Raw genomic sequence first — 23,054 nt, forward strand, 5'->3', positions numbered from 1 at the left:
ACTTACAAGTTTTACTTGAACCCTAAATAGTTCAAGTAGATTACTATGAAAAGCTTATCCATAGTTTAAAAAATGCCTTTTGTGCAGATTGCCATTTCTCATTTTTGATTAATTGAAAATGTCATCCTTTCAAAGTGTCTCTTTTTCAAACAAGCATTGCAAAGCTGGTTACAATTTCAATTTCATCCCCCTGAAAAGATAGTTCTCACATCAAATATTATGGCTGAACTCAATTGTTTTGGTTGATAAAATACCTGTATTTATGGAAAAGGTTATTTTATTTTTAAATTATATTGTAAATTGGAATAGTAGAGTAATGTCTTTCATGGAGTTTTCAGAACTGTATGGGAAGGTCTGCTCAATCCAAGATTACAACCAATTGATTACAGCATTTCCCCCAAAAATTGAGGTGGCAGGGGGGAGGAGGTAGGGAAATGGTCTGTCTGCTCAATATAAATCATCAAAACTGTCAGAGGAATAAAAATATCATAAATAGGAAAGTATACCAGTTTCATTTGGGGACCAGGATTTTGACAGCTGTGCCATACAGACAGCAAAATAGCTGGGAAGAGATTTTTGATGTACCGACTTCATGGTACAGGGTGTATGAGTTGATACATAAAACTACAAGATTAGACACGTCATGCTTTTCAGTTACAATTATTATATAAATTCTTGCCAACAACAAAATGTTGAATATTTGGGGCATACAATCAATCGCAGCACCGCAGAGGATACAGAATCAATAGACCATTTGTTTTGGTATTATCCTCAAGTAGCCCGTTTCTGGTCTCAGGAATGGCCGAAAAAGCATAGCAATCTAAAATTGGCCCTAGAAATATCATTGTTGGGAGATCTGGAGAGACCTGGTCAGTCAATTACTAATACTCTTAGTAAAAGTATTTATCTTCAACGCGCAATCTGTAGATTTTATTCTATTACATAGATTCAAATTGTATGTTAAACATCACAGCATAGTTGAAATACATATGACGCGTAGAAATCAGAAGAGGTTGGCCAGCACAGATAGGTGGGATGGACTGAGGGAAGCCGAGGGTTGGGATGTGAATTTGGAGACAAGTGGTAGAGTTGCTGGGTGGGGGATAGAATGATGGCTAATTTAAATTTAAAAAATGGATGTTTGAATGACAGTGAGGGGCAACGTTGTTACACGTAAATGCCTGGTTGCCTGAGGCTGATGCCACGCAGGTTTTGTACGCGCGTACACATGCATATACACACACTTGGATTCAAACCCACACACACATGTAAATAAGGGGGGTTCAGGGTTTAGGAGCTCTCGGGGGAACTGTGGGGGATCTTGGAGGGCTGGTGGCCTGGCAGTTGGGAGCTTGGGCCAGTGGCTGATCGGTCGCTGGTTCGGGTCCCAGTTTTTGAACTTGAGCAGTTCCTTGGCCCAGGCTGCTTCTGTGGGTCGCTCTAGATGGCTGAATGTAATGTCAAATGTTGAGTGGCTTCACTGCTAGTAGATTATATGTTTTAATGTTCAATTATGTTTTTGGTTTTAATTATATAATAAAAAGTAAAACAAAATGTTGTCTAGTGTCAACCTTTCTTTTGCAGGAAGTGCACAGAGATACATCCAAATCTTTAGGTAATTAATTAATGCTTATATCGATCTGACAACATTCATTGTTACTCATCGTCACATTCTTTAACAGTCTGCATGCAAAGCATAGGCCTAGTGATTATATTATAGCTCATCGTAATATAACACTGCCGGTGTGTTACATGAATAAATTCTTCAATACAACAATTATATTTCCATGTTGAGTGCAAAAGCCTAAAGCTAACCAGATGGATAATTACACTTGAACTTGGATCTTCCGTTTCTACATTTCCTGACACTCCATTGCCGGCAAGCATGGATAGGTATTGTATAGCAATCAGTAAAACATGTATCCTGAAGTCTGCAGGCATAGCCTGAGTTTAAAAACTCTGATAAAGCCTTGCGTTCCTATTTATTTTATTTGTTTTGCGCCGTTAGCGGTAGGTGCACTTGATTCAGCAGCCCTAGTGCCGGGAAGGAAAAGTGGGCTACATTTATGCATGTAGGCCAACATTATAATGTAATCAAGTTCACTATGCCTACAGACTTTAGGATACATGTACTTGTTATTACTCATATTTGACCACAAAATGCTCTCAGCCCTCAGATGAAGTTGTTTCACCCCGTATGTTCTCTCGGTGCGGTCTTACTCCTGGTTCCCTATGGTTTACAACGTCTCTTGGGCCTTTTGTCCCTTCCCGCAACATATGTTTGGCTCATCTGGCTTTCCACACTTCTTGTTACTACCTTAACTCTCAAGCATCCTTAACAGGTTCTGCTGCACTATCATTATAGCTTGCAAAATTGTTTTGCAAGTTCCATTTCTTTCTGAGAAAGAGGCATACATAGTTCAAAATCTTGAATTTAAGGGGATACAGGTCATTTTAGATAGTTGGTACATAACCTTTAAATAATAGATCTAGTAAATAAGGGAAATATCACTTCTATGTGAAGGGTACAATTACATTTGTTAAAACAGCTGTATGACCATTTGCCACAACAGATGGTCTACAAAGTGGTGTAGACATAGTGTGGTAGAAAAAAATGTCTACACATGTAAAAACAGATCTAGGAAGTATCACATCAAATTGCTTCCAGTCACCCAAAAAAATTATATTTCATACATACAAAAATCTATCCACCCTATTATCCTGCGATTGTTGCAATTCCCCCCCTAAACTTTAGATTTCCTAAATGGATGATTATGGTTAAACAGTTTCCAGTAGAGTAAAACTTGTTGGTGAAAAGAAAGCTTAAAAGGCTATACAATTCTGAAAAGTGAAGTCTCAGCGCAAAACAAAATCTATACCTTAAAACATAATCTGAAAGTTAAAGTTAAATCTTCAAAAAGTTAAATTCTGGACTGTTGCCTCATTCATCTTAAATACAAAATGCTGGAATATAGAGCAAAAAAAAATGTCAATCTTAGCCTCAGTGTCAAAAAACATAGTCCATATAGATATGGTGAGGACTGTATATCTTGGCAAGCTCTCCGTTTGTGTATAAGACCAAAACAATGTCGCTGGTAGGAAGTAAAACTGAAGTGTGTCACTGCCTTGACTCAGTGAGCCTATTTGACATCTCTTTCTGTCCATTGAAGGTTTTCAATAACTTTTCAAGGAACTATCAGTGTGCTGACAGACATGATCTCGCGCAAAGATCGTAAGCTGTTGTTTGTGTACTTTTCCAATGTACCAGCCTCCTAGAGAGAGAGAAAAAGAGAGCGAGTGATAGAGAAAAGTAAGCCAAGTATCAACAACAGGTTGAGTTATGAGTACAACTTAGCTATTTAGCAAATATTAAAATGTTACGTAATTATGTTACGGGGGGAAAAAAAGCAAACCTGGCACAGTCGGGGCAGCATTGATGAAAGGTAATTGAACCCCATTGGCTCCTGGCTATACCATATTCTCTCACTGGTGAGGACCAACTTCTTAGGATGGAGGTAGAGGGAGGTGGCATCTGATGGGATCTTGCTCAGATACTTCTCCAAGGAGGCGATTGGACAGAGGTCACTACCAGGGTTCTGAAACATGATTCCACAGCGATTCTGCCAGTTCTGCTCTTCTGCATCTTTATGATTCTGTCTTTCCTCGCTGGAAGTCATCGTTGCATATTTTGCTCCGTTTTCATCGTACTTTATTACAAACGACTGTGGCGTTAGCCGCCTATTGCCCTCCTTTCCTCTGGGGCCAAAGTGTAACTGGATATCAAACCACACTTTGTTGACTAGCCCTCTTGGTGTGTAGGGGCTTAGCACAGGAGAGTTTTGAAGAATCTCAAGGTCTTGTGCTTTAATCACCTTAGGATGGGTAGTTTTGTCCCTGCCCTCTCGTCTGATTTTCTTTAGTACCCCAATAAATACATTATTAGAGGAGGTAAACTCACTGTCCTTCATCAAGCACCAGGCTCTGCTAAGGGGAGGGAGGTTAATGAATCTGTTCACGCCAGCCCGGATTCCGATATAGCTCGGGATACAATACTCCCCACCTTTACCCCTTCGAACAGAACAGTAAAAATCTCGCAAGAGCACATTCATTTCAGATTTCTCAATGGTTGAAAAATCCACTATCATCTGTTTCTCTGCCAGCCAGTCTTTGAAGCAGTTTATAGCCCACAAAGTTTGCTTGTTGGTTGCTTGTACAATGCTGCTCTTTTCTAGTTGATCTAATACTTCAGTGTCTACCTCTGCATGTCTTGACACCGTGGGCCTATCCGTATCCATGTTCAGACACTCTTCTATGAACAGATCAAATTAATCAAATGTTATGTTCGCAAATTCATCCATGAGATAACTCTGACAATGTTTTGTTAAGGCATCAGCATGCTTCAGTTCGGCTGGTGGCTAGGCGAACTAGAGTGCTCGCATACTCCCTTAAAATGACCTTTGCTTGAAAACCGAGAAAACACGGCAAAAGTACTGTTTGGCGACAGTACAGTTTGTCCATTTTGAGATGCCATAGCCAGTATACGCTTCCTCAAAACAGTCAGAGTGAATCTAAAATAACTCAAGAAATCTCATTCATTTTGATGTTTTTGCAGCGATCTTAGTCTCACAATTTGACATCTAACTAAGACGTTTGGTGCAGTATTTCTTAATGAAAAGTTTTGCATCAAAACGAGTCGTCTCTCGGTGAATGACTAAAGAAATACTTTATTGAAGAATCCCTATTGTTGACCAATCACCGAAGGGGCGTAGACTTCAGCTACAAACTTCGGCTTGCCTTAATTAAAAAAAATTAAAAAAGTGTGCCCCCGAACAGCTGAAAAAACCCTCACCGAAGTTCAAATCAAACAAAAATGTCAAACTCTTCTGAACTGTTTTGACTGGGAAGCATGCGGACGCCTTTACAATGTTGCAGAACGTAGAAAATGCACACAGTGATACCCTTTAGAGTGAAATCAATTACCTTTGTGTTTTTCTAGCTGATCTAATACTTCAGTGTCTACCTCTGCATGTCTTGACACCGTGGGCCTCTCCGTATCTATGTTCAGCCACTCTTCTATGAACAGATCAAATTAATCAAATGTTATGTTCACAAATTCATCCATGAAATAACTCTGACAATGTTTTGTTAAGGCATCAGCATGCTTCAGTTCGGCTGGTGGCTAGGCGAACTAGAGTGCTCGCATACTCCCTTAAAATGACCTTTGCTTGAAAACCGAGAAAACACGGCAAAAGTACTGTTTGGCGACAGTACAGTTTGTCCATTTTGAGATGCCATAGCCAGTATACGCTTCCTCAAAACAGTCAGAGTGAATCTAAAATAACTAAAGAAATCTCATTCATTTTGATGTTTTTGCAGAGATCTTAGTTAGATGTAAAATTGTGAGACTAAGACGTTTGGTGCAGTATTTCTTAATGAAAAGTTTTGCATCAAAACGAGTCGTCTCTCGGTGAATGACTAAAAAAATACTTTATTGAAGAATACCTATTATTGACCAATCACCGAAGGGGCGTAGACTTCAGCTACAAACTTCGGCTTGCCTTAATTAAATAAAAATAAAAAAGTGTGCCCCCGAACAGCTGAAAAAACCCTCACCGAAGTTGAAATCAAACAAAAATGTCAAACTCTTCCGAACTGTTTTGACTGGGAAGCATGCGGACGCCTTTACAATGTTGCAGAACGTAGAAAATGCACACAGTGATACCTTTTAGAGTGAAATCAATTACCTTTGTGTTTTTCTAGCTGATCTAATACTTCAGTGTCTACCTCTGCATGTCTTGACACCGTGGGCCTCTCCGTATCCATGTTCAGCACCTCTTCTACAAACAGATCAAATAAATAAAATGTTATGTTTGCATATTCATCTATTGGGTAGCCGTTACAATGTTAGTTGCGATGTTACAGAATGTAAATAATGCACAGTGATACCAAATATACTTTTAACTAACACAAGACTCTTCATCTGCGTTAGTTACAATGAGAGTAAATGAAGCACAGTGGGCAGAACAAGCAAGGAGATGGGCAGAGCTAAGCACGAGCTAGCAAGATACTATTAGCACAGTTTGTCATGTATTTGCATATTTCTGTTAGGGAAGTGTGTGTGTGTGTGCGCAAGAACTCAATTCGCCCTTGGACTCCTTCTAAACAACGTTTTTTGAAACTTTAGGAAAACCATCAAGTCTACAACATTTAGTGCAGGGGAGAGTGGGGTAAGTAGAGCCAAATCGATACTATGAGCCACCCTTGTTTCTAGGAAACCATACCAAAAAAACTAAATTGTCATCCTGTCATGGAGTCTGTCAGACAGCATCCCCTGAAAAAATCTGAATAAAGCAAATATTTTCAATCGAAATGAAAGGTTTTTAAAAAAGTGTGCACGGCCCTTTAATAGTCATGTATTAGCAGAGTGATATAGCAGTCTGCAGCGAGTGCAAAACAAATTCTGCGCTCAAGATACTGCATATTCTTCAACATATTGGTGGTGAGTGGAAGTTCTAAACGGATGCTTCAGATTTATACCACCAGTGACGTATCTGATATATTTTGTCTGTGGTGATACTTTTGAGAGTGAAAGTGATGAAGTAGCCTTGAGGTTATTCCATATGAACTTAATCACCTTTTTGTATTGAAATCAAACTTTATATGCACATGCTCATAGTAGAAATGATGAGGATGTGAATATTGGACCTGAATGACCAACCACAGTGGATAGAGGTGCTCAGTTTTCCCATTTTGGACACCCTAGTCTATCATGAAATACCCCTATCTCTGTCACTAATAAAGCTAATACGTTTGTTTTCAATATCATTTGAAAGCTTAAAAACACAGGACCGTAAAACTATTTAATATTGTTGTAAATGAAAATGTCAATTTTATAATCTACATGTCAAAGCTATATGATAGCAAATTATTGATACAATCCTTATTTTATGTTTCAGCTCCAGTTATAGTATTAATTGAATAATCCACTCAAAAAAAATTTGTTGCTTTTTTTCTTCTTCATTGGTGCACTGTTGATACAGTTCCAAATTGTTTTGCATGTCAGCAATCAAGTTGTCAAAATATAGCAAAGTGTGTTGTGCCACATCATCATGATGCATTTTACATCACCACAATACAAAACTGTACAAAACTGTAGATTTTGATTGTACAGAACCTTAAGCCTAAATCAATTTAAATATATTAGTTATACCTGTGGTTTTTATTCTCTTTTGTGCTTGAGTGGTTGCAGCTTCAGCTTCGATTAGATCTCCATCTGTGTGATAAATGGCACATGGGTGAGAACTGCAAATATACAATGTGACACTTCCCCCCCAAAAAAAAAAAAATAAATCGAGCCCCTTTCCTTATCCGGGACTAAAAAGCACTTTCATTAGAGATTCCCAAGGGAGCATGCTTTTTAGGCCCAGATTACTCTGTCAGGGTAACCGGCTCCTAATGCTTACCTCTCCACATTTTTCTTTTTGGCCTTTGCATTTCTTGGTCCTGGGGCTCAGAGGAGTCAGAGGTTTCATCCATTGGTGTAGGGGTTCCCACTGGATTGTTTTGTGTGGAGGGTTTGCCTGGCTGTATTGGTGAGGGGATTTTGGGCTGTATTGGTCTGGGGATTTTGGGCTGTATTGGTCTGGGGATTTTGGGCTGCATTGGTGTGGGGATTTTGGGCTGCATTGGTGTGGGGGTTACGTTCATGCAGATGGATGTGGGGATTCCGTTCAGGCAGATGTATGTGGGGATTCCATCTAGCTTGGTTGGTGTGGAGGGTTTGCCTGGGTCTGTTGGTGTGGGCAGTCCGTCTAGCTCGGCTGGTGCAGGGGTTCCCACTGAATTTATTGGTGAAGGGGTTCCAAATGTTTTGGTTGATGTGGAGTGTTTACCTGGCTTAGTTAGTGTGGTGATTTTGTTCAGGCTGATGGATGTGGGAATTCCGTCTGGCATAGTTGGTGCAGGGGTTCCTGATGGATTAATTGCTGTAGGAGTTCCCACTAGATTGGTTGGTGTAGGGATTCCCACTGGAATGGCTGGTGTGCAGGATTTGCCTGGCTCTGTTGGTGTGGGGATTAGGTTCAGTTGTAAAGATATGGGGATTCCGTCTAGATTGGTTGGTGCAGGGAATCCCACTGGATTGATAGTTGTAGGGGTTCCCACGGGATTGATAGTTGTAGGGGTTCCCACGGGATTGATAGTTGTAGGGGTTCCCACGGGATTGATTGTGTTGGGTATGCCCGTTTCTGTTGGTATTACGTTCAATTGGATGGAGATGGGTATTCTGTGTAGCTCTGTCGATGCCGAGGTTCCCACTGGATCGACAGTTGTAGGTGTTCCCTCTACCTCGGCTGGTGCGGGGGTCCCATCTGGCTCTGGAGACACTGGGGAGCACTGACATTGGGACTCGGTGCCGAGTGTGACTGCATTATAAAGAATGATAGTTATTCAAATAATCACTACAATGAGCATCAGAAGCTTTTATTTCCATGTCAAATAAAGAAACATGAGGTACACTACCGAGAAACCCAAAGCTCATCTTCAAGCTTAACTACAGTGAGATGGTTACAAAGACTAAACAAAACAGAGATCTGGAAAATACTGACTATACATGGGGTTCATTAATGCCATAAAAATGGTTTCTCTTCCCAGGTTCCTTTAATCTTTTCTTACCTCTTAATTTTTTACATTTTAAAAACATTGGACTCCACAATCATGTAATTTGCCTGGTGTAATAAATCCCATCGTATTTGTAAAGCTCACTTACAAAAGCCCAAGGAAAATGTCGGCCTAGGACTACCAATCTTTAAAACATTAATACTGGGCTGATACATTTCCCCGATAAATTGGACACTAGTGCCCCCCTGTGGCAAAATATTGATGTCAAGACCGCAACAAAATCCTCTCTTCCAAGCCATGCATTTTTTTTTTTTTAAACTAGGCAAGTCAGTTAAGAACAAATTCTTATTTAAAATGCCGGCCTACCCCAGCCAGACACCTCCCTTAACCCGGACGACGCTGGGCCAATTGTGCGCCGCCCTATGGGACTCCCAATCACGGCCAGTTGTGATACAGCCCGAGATTGAACCAAGAATCGAACCAGGGTCTGTAGTGATGCCTCTAGCACTAAGATGAAGTGCCTTAGACCGCTGCGCCACTCGGGAGCAAAGCAGAGTGCCTAAACAAACTGACAGGCAATACCTTTCGTTTGAGAAACGTATTAGGCACCATAAACACCTCTGTATACACATCAATATGTTTTTATTATTATTTTGTTCCATCCAGGTCTGATAAGGTATTTGTTGAGTGGGGGGAGAAGGGACTGGCCACATTATAACATATAGATAAACAATTTGCATCATTCAACCATTTACAGAACACATTTGAACTCTGCCATTTCTTATGCTATTTACACGTAAGACACTAAGGGAAGAATAAACATTTTGAAACTCTCCCCTCCCTGTACAACATTTATTTTATTACCCGCTAAAGTTCCCTCTCAACTCAAAACACCTCGTCTCACAGTCCGTCTCCTTTTTCTCGAACTATACGGAGGCCTCTACTAGTCACCCCAAGGAGACCTAGGGTAGCTAAAGAGTTAAATATTGAGATCTGTGGATCTGGGGAGAAGCCCTGTCTAGAATTTCACTCTTGTTCCATCAATGGCAGATATAAATTGATACAAAGTAGCGCATACTTTGCAAAACCAAAATACATAGAATTTATCCCCAGGTCTTCCCACTGTGTGACAGATGTAAAGCCTCAGAGGGTTCATGACTTTTGTGATATTCAGAAGGTATAGAAGAGGGCCATTGAACCGAACCTAACCCAGAACTTGCTCTCGTCGGCGGCTCAGAGACTGTTTTAAAATCATCCTACGGAGAAACAACAGGCTCTGATGTTTGGTATGGTGGCTGCCCCCCCCCCCCCCCCCCCAAAAAAAATCACAAAACGCAAGTCACCCACCCCCCCTTGCTTCCAAAGATGGCTATCAAAAATTATTAACACCAAAACATGGAAAATATTTGTTTTTACAAAGACTATTCCCCCAACAGATCTCTCAATAAACGTATGTAAATTGTAAAGTATTTTGTCTGTAATGTCTTTTTTGTTATGTGTTGGATCCCAGTAAGAACAGTTGTCCCCATTGGCGTCGGCTAATGGGGGGATCCTAATAAATCAAATCAAGATATAGTTTCTGTTTCTGGATAGATAATGGTTATTGTTGTTGTAACTGTCATAGTTGTCACTTAAAGAAAATATTCACAGATTTCTAACGTTATATCATCATATTGCATAGCTCAGATACACATGAAAACATGAAATGACCCCGGGAATTGATAAAACAGCATTCAGATGCACAAATACAAAATAACATTCAACATGGGTGAATCTTTCCTTGATGCAATATTCTACTTTATGTCTGGCAGCGGAGTTTGAGTAATAAATTGTCAAAGAAAATCCTTCTAAAATTACATATTTAAAAAATAAAAATAAACATGGAACATGAGGTACACTTACCATTCAGAAGACCTAAATAAATGTTTCTCAATGTTTCAATAGAGCCCGTTTCTTTTATGACTTGGGGGTGAGGGCAAAAGGAATCCATATCGATATGTTTTGTTCCCTGTCTCCTTTTTCCAAGCAGGAGAAGGGGAACAAATCCTAGAGTGTGTAATTTGTAGAGCTGAAACACAGAATCAGACATTCAGATTTAAAGTAATAGCTAGCCTAGAATTGAAAAAATATTATTATTATTGTTTAACATTTTTATATGGGGAGGGGGAACACTTACCAATACTTTTGTGGAAGTCAATATCTGAGAGCTATTATTATAGTGGGCGCAATCATTGTGTCCCCATTCGTAATCATACTTCTTCATTGCTTGTAACAACTTCTTCTCTTTTGGGTGGTTAAAGAAACAACTGTTGCAGGTCTTACTAAACACAGTGGTTTGTGTCTGACACTGTATACACAGTGATCCTGACATTTCATCCCTTTTAAAATCTGAAGAGAGAAATGATAAGCAGTTTAGTCATGCCCACTACCACAATTAGCTAGATAGAGTGACATCTAGCTAACAAGCCATGTAAATACTGTAAAAGGCAACACAGTAACTGGGCAGGGGGTTCTAACTTCAGTCCAGGGGAACGTCAGCTAATTAGCAAATATAAAACTACAAATTAGATAGCTGGGCAGAGCACTGTCATCCAATTGAACCAGGCAAAGGTACACATCACATAGGATAGGATATCCTAATAAATGGCAATGGAAAAAATGTCAAACAAACGAAAAAAAATGAAGAAGACTGCTAGCAGCCAGCAACATTTGGAGTCTATTCAGCAGTCATAACTGAAAAAAACCATTTTGCAACGGGAAACGTTTTGCAACAAAAACTAGAGTTTCTATTGGACGAATTCAGGTAGGCCCCTCCCGTTTGGTTCCTAGTGAAAACATTCCATGCTTTTGTAGCATAGCAACAAGGTCTTTGTTTTGAACAGTTCTAGGTCTAGCAAACGCGCTCTCCAGTGGGCAGATTAATAAAATAAAAAAGAATCTTCGTTTTTTTAAATTGTTATCTTTAAGGTAGATGTTGTTCACATTTCATAGTAGTACACATATGACCGTGCAATATGATGAATATAGTCACAGGTAAATGGATGGCCCGACGCCATTTTCCTGTGACTATATTATTGATATAGCACGGCCTGTCTTAACGTTACTGTTCTTCTAAAACCCTTTAGAACATGTATAAAACGCAACATAATCAATATTTCTTACCGTCTCGAAATGAAAATATAGTTAGTTACTAGCTCAGAGATCTAGGAGTTGACTTTGCCCCTCTACTGTTCTTGCTGAAATGATTCGAATTTTCTAAACGTTTACTGCCTGCTGCTGGTAGTAATAAAACAATGACTTCCGGTTTTGTGCCTTCAAAATAAAAGCGCTGCTTTGAATAAAAGTTTAAATTATATTTTAATTAGTACCGCTGTCTGAAATTGTTCAAATTCAATACGTTTTCCTCATTGGCCATTTTAACAAGCTACTGCTACAGGGCTACACAGTAAGTGAGCACGGTTACATGCACACCATAATATGTGCATGTGACTGTGGATAGTCAGATTAATATAGGGTAATATAGAGTAACATGGGGTAACTCCCCCGAGAAATTACCAATTGCTGACACACAAAAAAGCACATTTTGGTAAAAAAAAAAAATTGGTATGTGGATGATAGTTTGTTTGCCTAAACATTACCATGAAGGGAAATAAGTAGCTACAGCCCCCCCCCCCCCCCCCCCCCCCCCATAGATTAGTGTGTTCAAATCTATTTTATATATTTTTTGTAATTAACTCTTAAAAGCGAAAGTATAGGTCTCTTATTTTCATTAAAATAATTAAACAAAATGGAATAGCACATCTCACTAATACAGTGGTGATTTTAGCATGTAAATGTCGGTGGGGCAAAATCCCCTTTTTTTGATGCATGGCAGCAAAGCCACTAAACAACACAATATAGGAATTGCACTATAACAGTGACAAACGGTGCCCAGGGCCTACATAAAACTGTCCCAACAGCAGAGCTTTCTTTTCAGCACCATGGAATGAATCCTTATCATTGCTTGGTATAGCTGATATGGCTGACTTGTTTAAACAAATGTGGTTTCTACTGACAATTTAGATGTACCAACTATGGGCATAACGGGACAACGAGTGGATAAGAGGCAATCTGTAATTTCGATTAAAACATTAATGAGTGAGCTAGGATGGGCTTAGTCAATATAACTATTTTTTCAGCACTTTTGAAATGTACAGTGACAGAATTCAGAACATGGACCGTTCTTACAGTGTTCTCCCAGTACACCAAGTCAGAACCGTAGGATTAATAAAGGGGCCATACAAGCAGACAATGAAAGCTCTTACAATATTTGATGATTACATTTCTCTAAAACAGGCTAGAGGCTACATATGTTCCACCAAATCAGAACAATAGGCTAAGGTATGAGGGGGAAAGTGACCAACTTATTAGGTTGAGGCACATGGGCTACTAACAGCTTACTACACAAGATACACTTAGTATTACTTTTTTTCCAGCTACAGTATACACTACCAGTCAAAAGTTTTGGACCACTTACTCATTCAAGGGTTTTTCTTTATTTTTACTATTTTCTACATTGTAGAATAATAGTGAAGACATCAAAACTATGAAATAACACATATGGAATCACGTTGGCACCAAAAAAAGTGTTAAACAAATCAAAATATATTTTATATTTGAGATTCTTCAAATAGCTACCCTTTGCCTTGATGACAGCTTTGCACACTCTTGGCATTCCCTCAACCAGATTCACCTGGAATGCTTTTCCAAAAGTCTTAAAGGAGTTCCCACATATGCTGAGCACTTGCTGGCTGCTTTTCCTTCACTGGATTGACAGCATGGCCAATGTATTCAACCTTCTCTGGCACATGGTGTTGAGTGTTTATCCTTTTAAGCTTGGAAAAGAGACCCTTAAACCCAGACTTCGATCACACACCCACCCCACTGAATAGCATGCTAGTGATTGCTTTGCAACTCTTGCAGTTAGCCAATGATTCCTTCCAAACCACTCATTGTTGAATTTGCAATTTCCAACTTGTTGTGTAATGTTTATGTCCAATGGCAGATGAGCACTGATACGTTTTAGCTATAATTTATCTTCATATGACAAGGATTGAAAAGGATTTGCCAGTAGATTGTCGACGTGATTCGTGATGATGACTGCTTGTCTAGCTTGCTAGCTGAGATTTTGAAAGTATGATGTTGACATGATCAGTCCAATCAAGCTACGGTAGATAACGTGATTTGACGTAATTTTATCTGTGGCCAATGACCTTGAGCCTTCTTGGATGGGTCCTTCTAATGTAACACTATAGCAGCACTCAAGGCGCTTGAATTTTCGAGCTCTCCCCGTAGATTTTGCGGTGAAGTAGTGTCCCCATGAGTGACAGAACACTGAGCCAATCACAAAATAACTTTACCAACCCCTATGCTCTGTATTTTCCGCTGGCTACGCCACCACCACAGAAAGCACAGAGCTAGGCTGAAACACCTGCCTTTTGGAGCTGCCTTACTCAATCAAGAAAGCAAAAAAGAGACCATGTTTGTATGCAGCTTTAGTGACATTTTTTATTTTTTTACAATGTATATGTGACACGCATTAATGCCAGAATGACATGCAAAACAGGTAAGCCCCCCCTCCACCAAACAAAGGTCTGTTCTTATACCACAGCTAAGGGCTGTTCTTTGTGGTATCTGGCCAACATACCACAGCTAAGGGCTGTCTTGTTGGCCAGATACCACAAAGAACAGCCCTTAGCCGTGGTATATTGGCCACAGTGTTGTCCCGTCATTCAGGGCAGGTGGGGCAAAGCTGTCATAGAGGCAAAGGGTGGCTATTTGCAGAATCTCAAATATAAAATATGTTTTAATTTGTTTACCATTTTTTTAGTTACTACGTGATTCCATATGTGTTATTTCAGAGTTTTGATGTCTTCACTATTATTCTACATTGTAGAAAATAGTAAAAACAGGTGTTCTAAAACTTTTGACCGGTAGTGTATATATGAGTGAATTACATAACGTGTAAAACTTTAAAACTGCAACATTTTCTCTCTGCCTCATGCCAAAATGTATAGAATTGCATGAAATTAACTCTAAAACGTAAATTGTTTTCTTCTGAAAAACACAATACTGAGAAACACTTAGGCCCCCCAAAAACCTCTGACTGCATGTGTGGTTATAGAGCTCGTCAGCTTGTAGTCCTAAAAAAACAGAAATGAGTTATCAGGGTGTGACAAGCTCTCTTTCACCTTTCTTTGTGCTTGTCTCCACCCCCCTCCAGGTGTCGCCCATCTTCCTCATTATCCCCAGTGTATTTATACCTGTATTCTCTGTTTGTCTGTTGCCAGTTCGTTTTGTTTCATCAAGCCTGCCAGCAGTTTTCCCGTGCGCCTGTCGTGCTCTAGTTCTGTTCCCTAGTTTCTGACCATTCTGCCTGCCCTGATCCCGAGCCTGCCTGCCATTCTGTACCTGTCTGACTCTGACCCGTTTACGAACCTCTGCCTGTCCTGACCCCGAGCCTGCCTGCTGTTCTGTACCTTATTGACTCTGCCCTGGATTACGGACCTCTGCCTGCCTTGACCTGTCTTTTCCTGCCTCCTGTTTGGGGCAATAAACATCTGTGACTCTAGCTGTCTGCATCTAGGTCTTATCCTGAGTTCAGATATACCTCTGGTTCGTTCAGCTATTCATATGGGGAAAATTAATGGGGGAAAAAATAGGATTTTGGGATAAATGCCAAAAATAGGGTCTGTGGTTAACACAGGCTTAGGAGATCTGTGAGATGACATCAGTCAGTTAACATCACCTTTATGAATTATAATTATTAAGCCTTTAGGTGCTTTTTAAAATTTCATAAATGCTTCAAAATTAATAAAAAGTGACATTAGCTAATGAAGATTCTCATAAGACAAAACGTATAAGATCTCCTACGCCTGTATTTTCCACAGACCTTATTTTCAACGTTTATCAAAAAACCCTACAATAATAACATTAATTTCCCAATAGGCTTGTCCAACTAACCATGGAAGAGATAGTGCCTACAAAAAGACACCATTACTATTTCTCTCTATAGTTGTGGACATGCAGACCTGTGAGCCACTGCGGCCCCTCATGATAAATTCAGATTTTTTTGGGGCCCTCACCCCCATCAAAGTTTTCCATCCCTAAACTGTCCAGCAGAGGGCAGTGTATTGCTGCTTGCCTGTTTCCGGCCTCACTGAAAAATATTGCAAAACATATTTACTTGAACTGTGCAGATGCAAAGAAGGCAAGTGTCAAATGTCCCTACAGACACAGTTGGGGGCAGAATATTTTTTCACCCAAATAATAATACTAATAATTTATTCAACTTCTATAGCACTTTTCATTGCAAAAATTCTCAAAAGCGCTTGAAAAAGTGAAAAACAAACAAGAATCGAATAAAACTCCATGATAACAGTGACACTGAGACTCAGATTTTTCTCTTTAAAATGTATACAAAAAACAATGATTGCAAAGTTGAACAAACCATACAACTCTATGCACAATGACTACTTTTAACAATTTCCACTGAAAAGTGAAAATATTTACTGAAAATATTGCAAGACATATTTACTTGAAGAACTGTGCAGGTGCAAAGTTTGGTAACAGAAAGACAGCACAAACCGTCATTATGTTACCAATCTTTGCATCGGCACTGTTCTTCAAGTAAACATGTTGTGCAATATTTTCAGTAGGAATTGTTAAAAGTAGTCCTTGTGCATAGAGTTATATGGATTGTTTAACTTTGCAGTTATTTGTTTTGTTTAACATATACACTACCGTTCAAAAGTTTGGGGTCACTTAGAAATGTCCTTGTTTTTGAAAGAAAAACACTTTTTTCTCATCAAATTGATCAGAAATACAGTGTAGACATTGTTAATGTTGTAAACTACTTTTGTTGCTGGAAACGGCTGATCTTAATAGGCGTACAGAGGCCCATTATCAGCAACCATCACTCCTGTGTTCCAATGGCACGTTGTGTTAGCTAATCCAAGTTTATCATTTTAAGAAGGCTAATTGATCATTAGAAAACACTTTTGCAATTATGTTAGCACAGCTGAAAACTGGCCTTCTTTAGACTAGTTGAGTATCTGGAGCATCAGCATTTGTGGGTTCGATTGCAGGCTCAAAATGGCCAGAAACAAAGGACTGTCTTCCAAAACTCTGTTCTTGTTCTGAGAAATGAAGGATATTCCATGCGAGAAATTGCAAAGAAACTGGAGATCTCGTACAATGCTGTGTACTACTCCCTTCACAGAACAGTGCAAACTGGCTCTAACCAGAATATAAAGAGGAGTGGGAGGCCTCGGAGCAAGAAGACAAGTAAATTAGGGTGTCTAGTTTGAGAAACAGATGCCTCACAAGTCCTCAACTGGCAGCTTCATTAAATAGTACCCGCAAAACACCAGTCTCAACGTCAACAGTGAAGAGGAGACTCCGGGATGCTGGCCTTCTAGGCAGAGTTGCAAAGAAAAATCTATATCTCAGACTGGCCAATAAAAAGAAAATGTAGAAAATAACAGAAATTGGACAGAGGAGTGGCCAACACGGTCAGCAGATCTCAACCCTATTAAGCTGTTGTGGGAGCAGCTTGACCGTATGGTACGTAAGATGTGCCCATCAAGCCAGTCCAACTTGTCGCAAGTGCTTCAGGAAGCATGGGGTGAATGTCTTCAGATTATCTCAACAAATTGACAACTAGAATGCCAATGGTCTGTTAGGCTCTTAATTGCTGCAAATGGAGGATTCTTTGACAAATGCTAAGTTTGAAGGACACAATTAATATTTCTATTTTTTTTTAATCATTATTTATAACCTTGTCAACGTCTTGGCCATATTTCCTATTCATTTTGCAACTAAAAACTATAAACAAGGACATTTCTAAGTGACCCCAAACTTTTGAACGGTAGTGTATATTTAAGCAATAAGGCCCGAGGAGGTGTGGTATATGGCCAATATACCACGGGCTGTTCTTATGAACGACGTATCGCAGAGTGCCTGGACACAGCCCTTAGCCGTGGTATATTGGCCGTATGTCACTCCCTGACCATAGAGAGCTTTTATTCTCTATGTTGGTTAGGTCGGGGTGTGATTTAGGGTGGGTCATCTAGGCGTTTATATGTCGATGTTGGCCTGTTATGGTTCCCAATCAGAGGCAGCTGTTTATCGTTGTCTCTGATTGGGGATCATATTTAGGCAGCCATTTCCCCTTTGTGCTTTGTGGGATCTTGTGTTTGTGTAGCTGCCTGTGAGTAGTCCAGAATGTCACGTTTTGTTTGTGCTTGTTTAGTTTTGTTTGGTGAGTTTCTATTTATTAAAATATGTGGAACTCTACGCACACTGCGCCTTGGTCCATTCCTTATGACGCACGGGACACCGTATATCAAAACCCCCCGATGTGCCTCATTGCTATTATAAACTGGTTTCCTTCATAATTAGAGCAGTAAAAATAAACCTTTACAACATCAGTCGTAAAATGTCTATGCCCCAGTCAACTGTAAGTGCTGTTATTGTGAAGTGGAAATGACTAGGAGTAACAATTGCTGAGCCAAGTTCACAGAACGGGACTGCCGAGTGCTGAATCGCAACACTCACTACAGAGTTCCAAACTGCCTCTGGAAGCAAAGTCAGCACAACAACTGTTCGTCGGGAGTTTCATGAAATGGGTTTCCATGGCCGAGCAGCTGCACGAGCCTAAGATCACCTTGTGCAATGCCAAGCGTCAGCTGGAGTGGTGTAAAGCCATTGGACTCTGGAGCAGTGGAAATGCGTTTTCTGGAGTGATGAATCACACTTCACCATCTGGCAGTCCGACGGACGAATCTGAGAACGCTACATGTCTCTATGCATAGTTACAACTGTACAGTTTGGTGGGAGGATGAATAATGGTCTGGGGCTGTTTTTTATGGTTTGGGCTAGGCCCCTTAGTTTCAGTGAAGAGAAATCTTAAATATATATCGTACAATGACATTCTAGACGATTCTCCATTCAGAAATCGTTTGTTGAGATCGGTGTGGAAGAACTTGACTGGCCTGCACAGAGCTCTGACCTCAACCCCATCTAACACCTTTGGGAGGGATTGGAACGCCGACTGTGAGCCAGGCCTAATCGCCCAACATCAGTGCCCGACCACATTCCTTTTCTTGTGGAAGCAAGTCCCTGCAGCAATGTTCCAACATCTAGTGGAAAGCCTTCCCAGAAGAGTGGAGGCTGTTATAGCAGCAAAGGGGGACCAACTCCATATTAATGCCCATGATTTTGGAATGAGATGTTTGACGAGCAGGTGAGCACATACTTTTGGTCATGTAGTGTATTTTCCAACACATTTTGATGTTAAATTTTTCTTTGCATTCATAAACATTAGAAATGTTTTTTTACATAGTAAAATAGTAATTTCATTTTAATTATTAAAACATTTTTTGTTTCTGTGGGGTGTATAGGAACAAATACCACAACCGTCTGGCACCGAGCCAGTGATGGTAAAAAAGGTTGTTTATTTTAGACTGTCTTGCCTCAATTGTTTCTCCTAAATCAGAAGAGCCGAATCCCACCCTTGCGTGACAGGGCCGCTGGGGGCTCAAAAACATACACTCCCAAGAGAATACGCTCTTCCCCATGGCTGAGGGTCATCATGCTGTGACTCAGAGCCCCTGACCCTAAGTCCATTGTGTGTGTGTGTGTGTGTGTGTGTGTGTGTGTGTGTGTGTGTGTGTGTGTGTGTGTGTGTGTGTGTGTGTGTGTGTGTGTGTGTGTGTGTGTGTGTGTGTGTGTTGAGTGTAACAATAATGGTGAGGTCACCGCTGCTGTGGAGAGACTGTCCATTACAGTAGAGAACTTCATGGCCATGCGAGAAAGCCCACATAAAAAAATACTAGTTTACTATAGAATACTATAGTACTTACTATAGAATTAAACTGTAGAATCCTATACTCTACACTGTAGTATCCCTCGATCATGTAATGCTTACTATAGACTTTTGTAGTAAACTATAGAATACTACACTACACACTGTACTATTCCTTGATCATGTGTAGTACTTACTTTATAATTTTATAGAATACTAAACACTGTAGTATCCCTCAATTGTGTAGTGCTTACTATAATAAGTTGTAGCATACTATAGAATACTATATACTACACACTGTAACATTCCTTGATCACATAGTGCTTACTTTAGATTTTTTTAAATCGATTTACTACTGTCTTTGTTGATGCCGTTTTGATTTCAATGTGCTGTCCTTGGGGAGCTCATGTTGGGGATTTCCTCTGAGGTTCCCCCTCGTGTACTATAGAATTTTGTAGTATACTATACTTAACTTCACACTGTAGTATCCCTTGATTGATTGATTGATTTCATTTGACCATTTAAAAAATAATACATCCACATCTGGATAATACATTTAGAATATTTGTTGGGAATAACAATTTATTTCCATTGTGGTCCTAGTTTAAAACATGTTACACATTTACAGCTAACCCACATGTAAAAATAAATACTATAGTATACTATGGTCCAAATACCACAACCGTCTGGCAACCGTCTATTACTATATTTTTTATTATAGTATTCACTGTAGTGTTTTTGCAGACTTCACTGTAGTATTCACTGTAGTGTTTTTACTGACATGACTAGTATACTGTAGTATTTACTGTAGTGTTTTTGCGGCCATGACTGTAGTATATTGTACACCTACAGACCAGGGTTAGCTCAAATGACACAACTACCTGACTATGCCAGTTACTGTTAGATCAGTGGGAACACCTCAACTAGAACAGGTTGTGCCAGTGAATACTATAGTATAATACAGTAAATTCTGCAAAAAGTCTCCAGTGAATACCATAGTATAATACAGTCATGTCTGCAGAAACACTGCAATGAACACTATAGTATATTACAGTGAATACTGCAGTAAAGTCTGCAAAAACACTACAGTAAATACTACCAAGGTTATCGTTTTGTAATTTTCTATTCGTTTTTATTTCTCTTCATTTTTAGATTTTTGTTTGAAAATCAGTTTAGTTTCAGCTCGATTTCTGGTCTGCTTATTGCCCTCGCACCGACCAGAAAAGAATAGCCAGTGAGATGTTTTGCACTGGGGCACCCCATCCTCGGGGCGGGGGCAATAAGCAAACCATTGTGGGCCCGTTCAAAAAGATTTTTGCGGGTGTCTCGCTTTCTCTACTATCTCTGCCTCGGATTTCTTCCCTGTTGTTAGCTGGTGATCGCAAAGATGATCTACTATATTGACGATCGAACAATGAAAATGCTGTACATGTCTTCAAGGCAGGCGGGAGGAGACATGATCAGGTGGGACCATTCTAGCCAATGAGAGGGCAGATATGTGTGAACAATAGGCGCAATTAAGTTGTTTTTCTCAAAGTTGCAGAATACCACGTGTGTCCACTTATTTACATTTTAGTCATTTAGCAAACGCTCTTCTCCAGAGCGACAGTTGGGGCATTCATCTTAAGATAGCTAGGTGAGACAACCACATATCAGTAATAGTAAGTACATTTTACCTCAATAAAGTAGCTATCAGAAAAGTCAGAGCTAGTAAGGGGGGGGGGGGGGGGGGGGGGGGGGTGAGTGTTCGTTAATGAAAGACTTAAAAATATATATATTATATAGAATTTTTTATTTCGGGCCAAGAGACCATAGGTGGCAGAACGGAGTGCTCGGGTTGGGGTGTCGGGTTTGAGCATAGCCTAACGGTAGGGAGGGGCAGTTCTTCTTGCTGCTCAGTTATGGTGTCAAATCCGATCCAGAAGTTGAACGTGCACTAGATGGCGCGCGCCAGCAAGATGAAACATTGCGCGAGCAAACACTCAGTCGAGAGAGAGAGAAGAAACCCTACAAAAAGAAATTGAACTGTATTTTAATACGGTTAAATGCTATACTAACTGCTCGAGCTGGTCCCGCCTCAGTCAAGAGCGCAAATTACATTTGGGAGCTTGCAAGTGTGGCTTTGATTGAGCAGAAGATCATTGTCACAGAAAATGTCTTAAACAGTACATATAGAACTGTAAGCAATATGATTCAAACTTGTCCCCAAAAATTGGAACACATTACATTGTCCACCAGCTATAGTCACTTGTCATTGTCAAGCTCTCAATTTCTCAAATTGCTCTCTCTCAAGTCTTAGAACCTTTGGGTTTGGATTTCAGGCAGATGGTGGGAATACAGGCGTTTGCGTGTCTAGAAACCTACGATTAGTCACTTTTACTGGAGTGATGGACGAACAAAAAAAATCCTGCCATTGACCAGTCCAGTGTTGCGATTGGCTATTAATAAGAGCCTTCTGTGTTTCATGTTTATCTAGCTAGCCGGGTTGAGCAGTAAGCGCAGAACGACTTGTGAAACCCAGCAGCTTGATACTATACCTTGTGTTGAGTGGAATGTACTTGCTAAACTTAGCTAGCTTATTTGACTTGTTAGCCAGCAAAACGAAAAGTAGACAGTCAGCTCTAGAAAACACCATAAAACGAGTCCACTAATTGCAGGCAGGAGCCAATATTTAGGGGATGAAACCCACACGCAGTAAACTGGAGATTTTGAATTATATGAAGACACAAAAGGGAGAATCTGCTATCTGCTACCGTTAATCCAGTACATAACCAGTCCAAAATAAAAATATAAACTGACATATGATAAACGAGCTAAACACAGGTTGTCAGAATCATCTTCATTCACCTAATAAATTTGCATGTACAGGAATTTCACTGTGAAATGGTGCTGCCACAATAAACAGAATATACAGACGATAAACACAATATATATAGACAAAAAGTATATATAGATGCAGAATTTCCACAGAACCACATATGGTATGTGTATACACTATGAGCGGCAGGTAGCCTAGTGATTAAGAGTGTTGGTTAAGTAACCGAAAGGGCGTTGGGCCAGTAACCAAGCCAAATGTGAAACATCTGTCAAGCCCTTGAGCAAGGCACTTTACCCTAATTGCCCCTGTAAGTTGCTCTGGATAAGAGTGTCTGCTAAATTACAAAAAATGTAAACAAATAAGCTAAATTATGCATATAAGAGATGTGCAAAGAGCAATGTGCAGTTTTGGGATGATAGTGCAGGGTGCATAGTCTGTTGAAAATGCAGAGTGCAAATGTAACCGATTTGAAATGGCTAGCTAGTTAGCGGTGGTGCGCGCTAATAGTGTTTCAATCGGTGACGTCACTCGCTTTGAGACCTTGAAGTAGTGGTTACCCTTGCTTAGCAAGGGCCGTGGCTTTTGTGGAGCGATGTGTAACGATGCTTCGTGAGTGTCAGTTGTTGATGTGTGCAGAGGGTGCTTGGTTCGAGTCCGGCGAGGGGACGGACTAAATTTATACTGTTACATTGGTGCCATGACCCGGATCACTGGTTGCTGCGGAAAAGGTGGAGGTCAAAAGGGGGGTGAGTGTAACCGATATGAAATGGC

The 23,054-nt window shown here is 40.1% G+C and overlaps 1 protein-coding gene across 2 annotated transcripts; it reads right to left on the minus strand.

Moving 5' to 3' along the window:
- Positions 1-1,483: 1,483 nt before the first annotated feature.
- Positions 1,484-11,903, minus strand: LOC109890478 (transcription elongation regulator 1). 2 transcript variants are annotated; one of them, XM_031828141.1, is made up of 9 exons: positions 11,782-11,903; positions 10,796-11,007; positions 10,522-10,687; positions 7,464-8,423; positions 7,211-7,273; positions 5,745-5,837; positions 4,981-5,073; positions 3,414-4,309; positions 1,484-3,272 (listed from the first exon to the last, which is right to left on the minus strand). In XM_031828141.1, the coding sequence occupies exons 2-9, from the start codon at positions 10,988-10,990 to the stop codon at positions 3,186-3,188; spliced, it is 2,553 nt and encodes an 850-aa protein (XP_031684001.1). In that variant the 5' UTR covers positions 10,991-11,007; positions 11,782-11,903; the 3' UTR covers positions 1,484-3,185. The 2 variants fall into 2 exon arrangements, with proteins under 2 accessions (XP_031684001.1, XP_031684009.1); XM_031828149.1 differs by lacking the exon at positions 4,981-5,073.
- Between the last annotated feature and the right edge of the window lie 11,151 nt (positions 11,904-23,054).

Source organism: Oncorhynchus kisutch, linkage group LG1, assembly GCF_002021735.2.
Source record: "Oncorhynchus kisutch isolate 150728-3 linkage group LG1, Okis_V2, whole genome shotgun sequence".
NCBI lineage: Eukaryota > Metazoa > Chordata > Actinopteri > Salmoniformes > Salmonidae > Oncorhynchus > Oncorhynchus kisutch.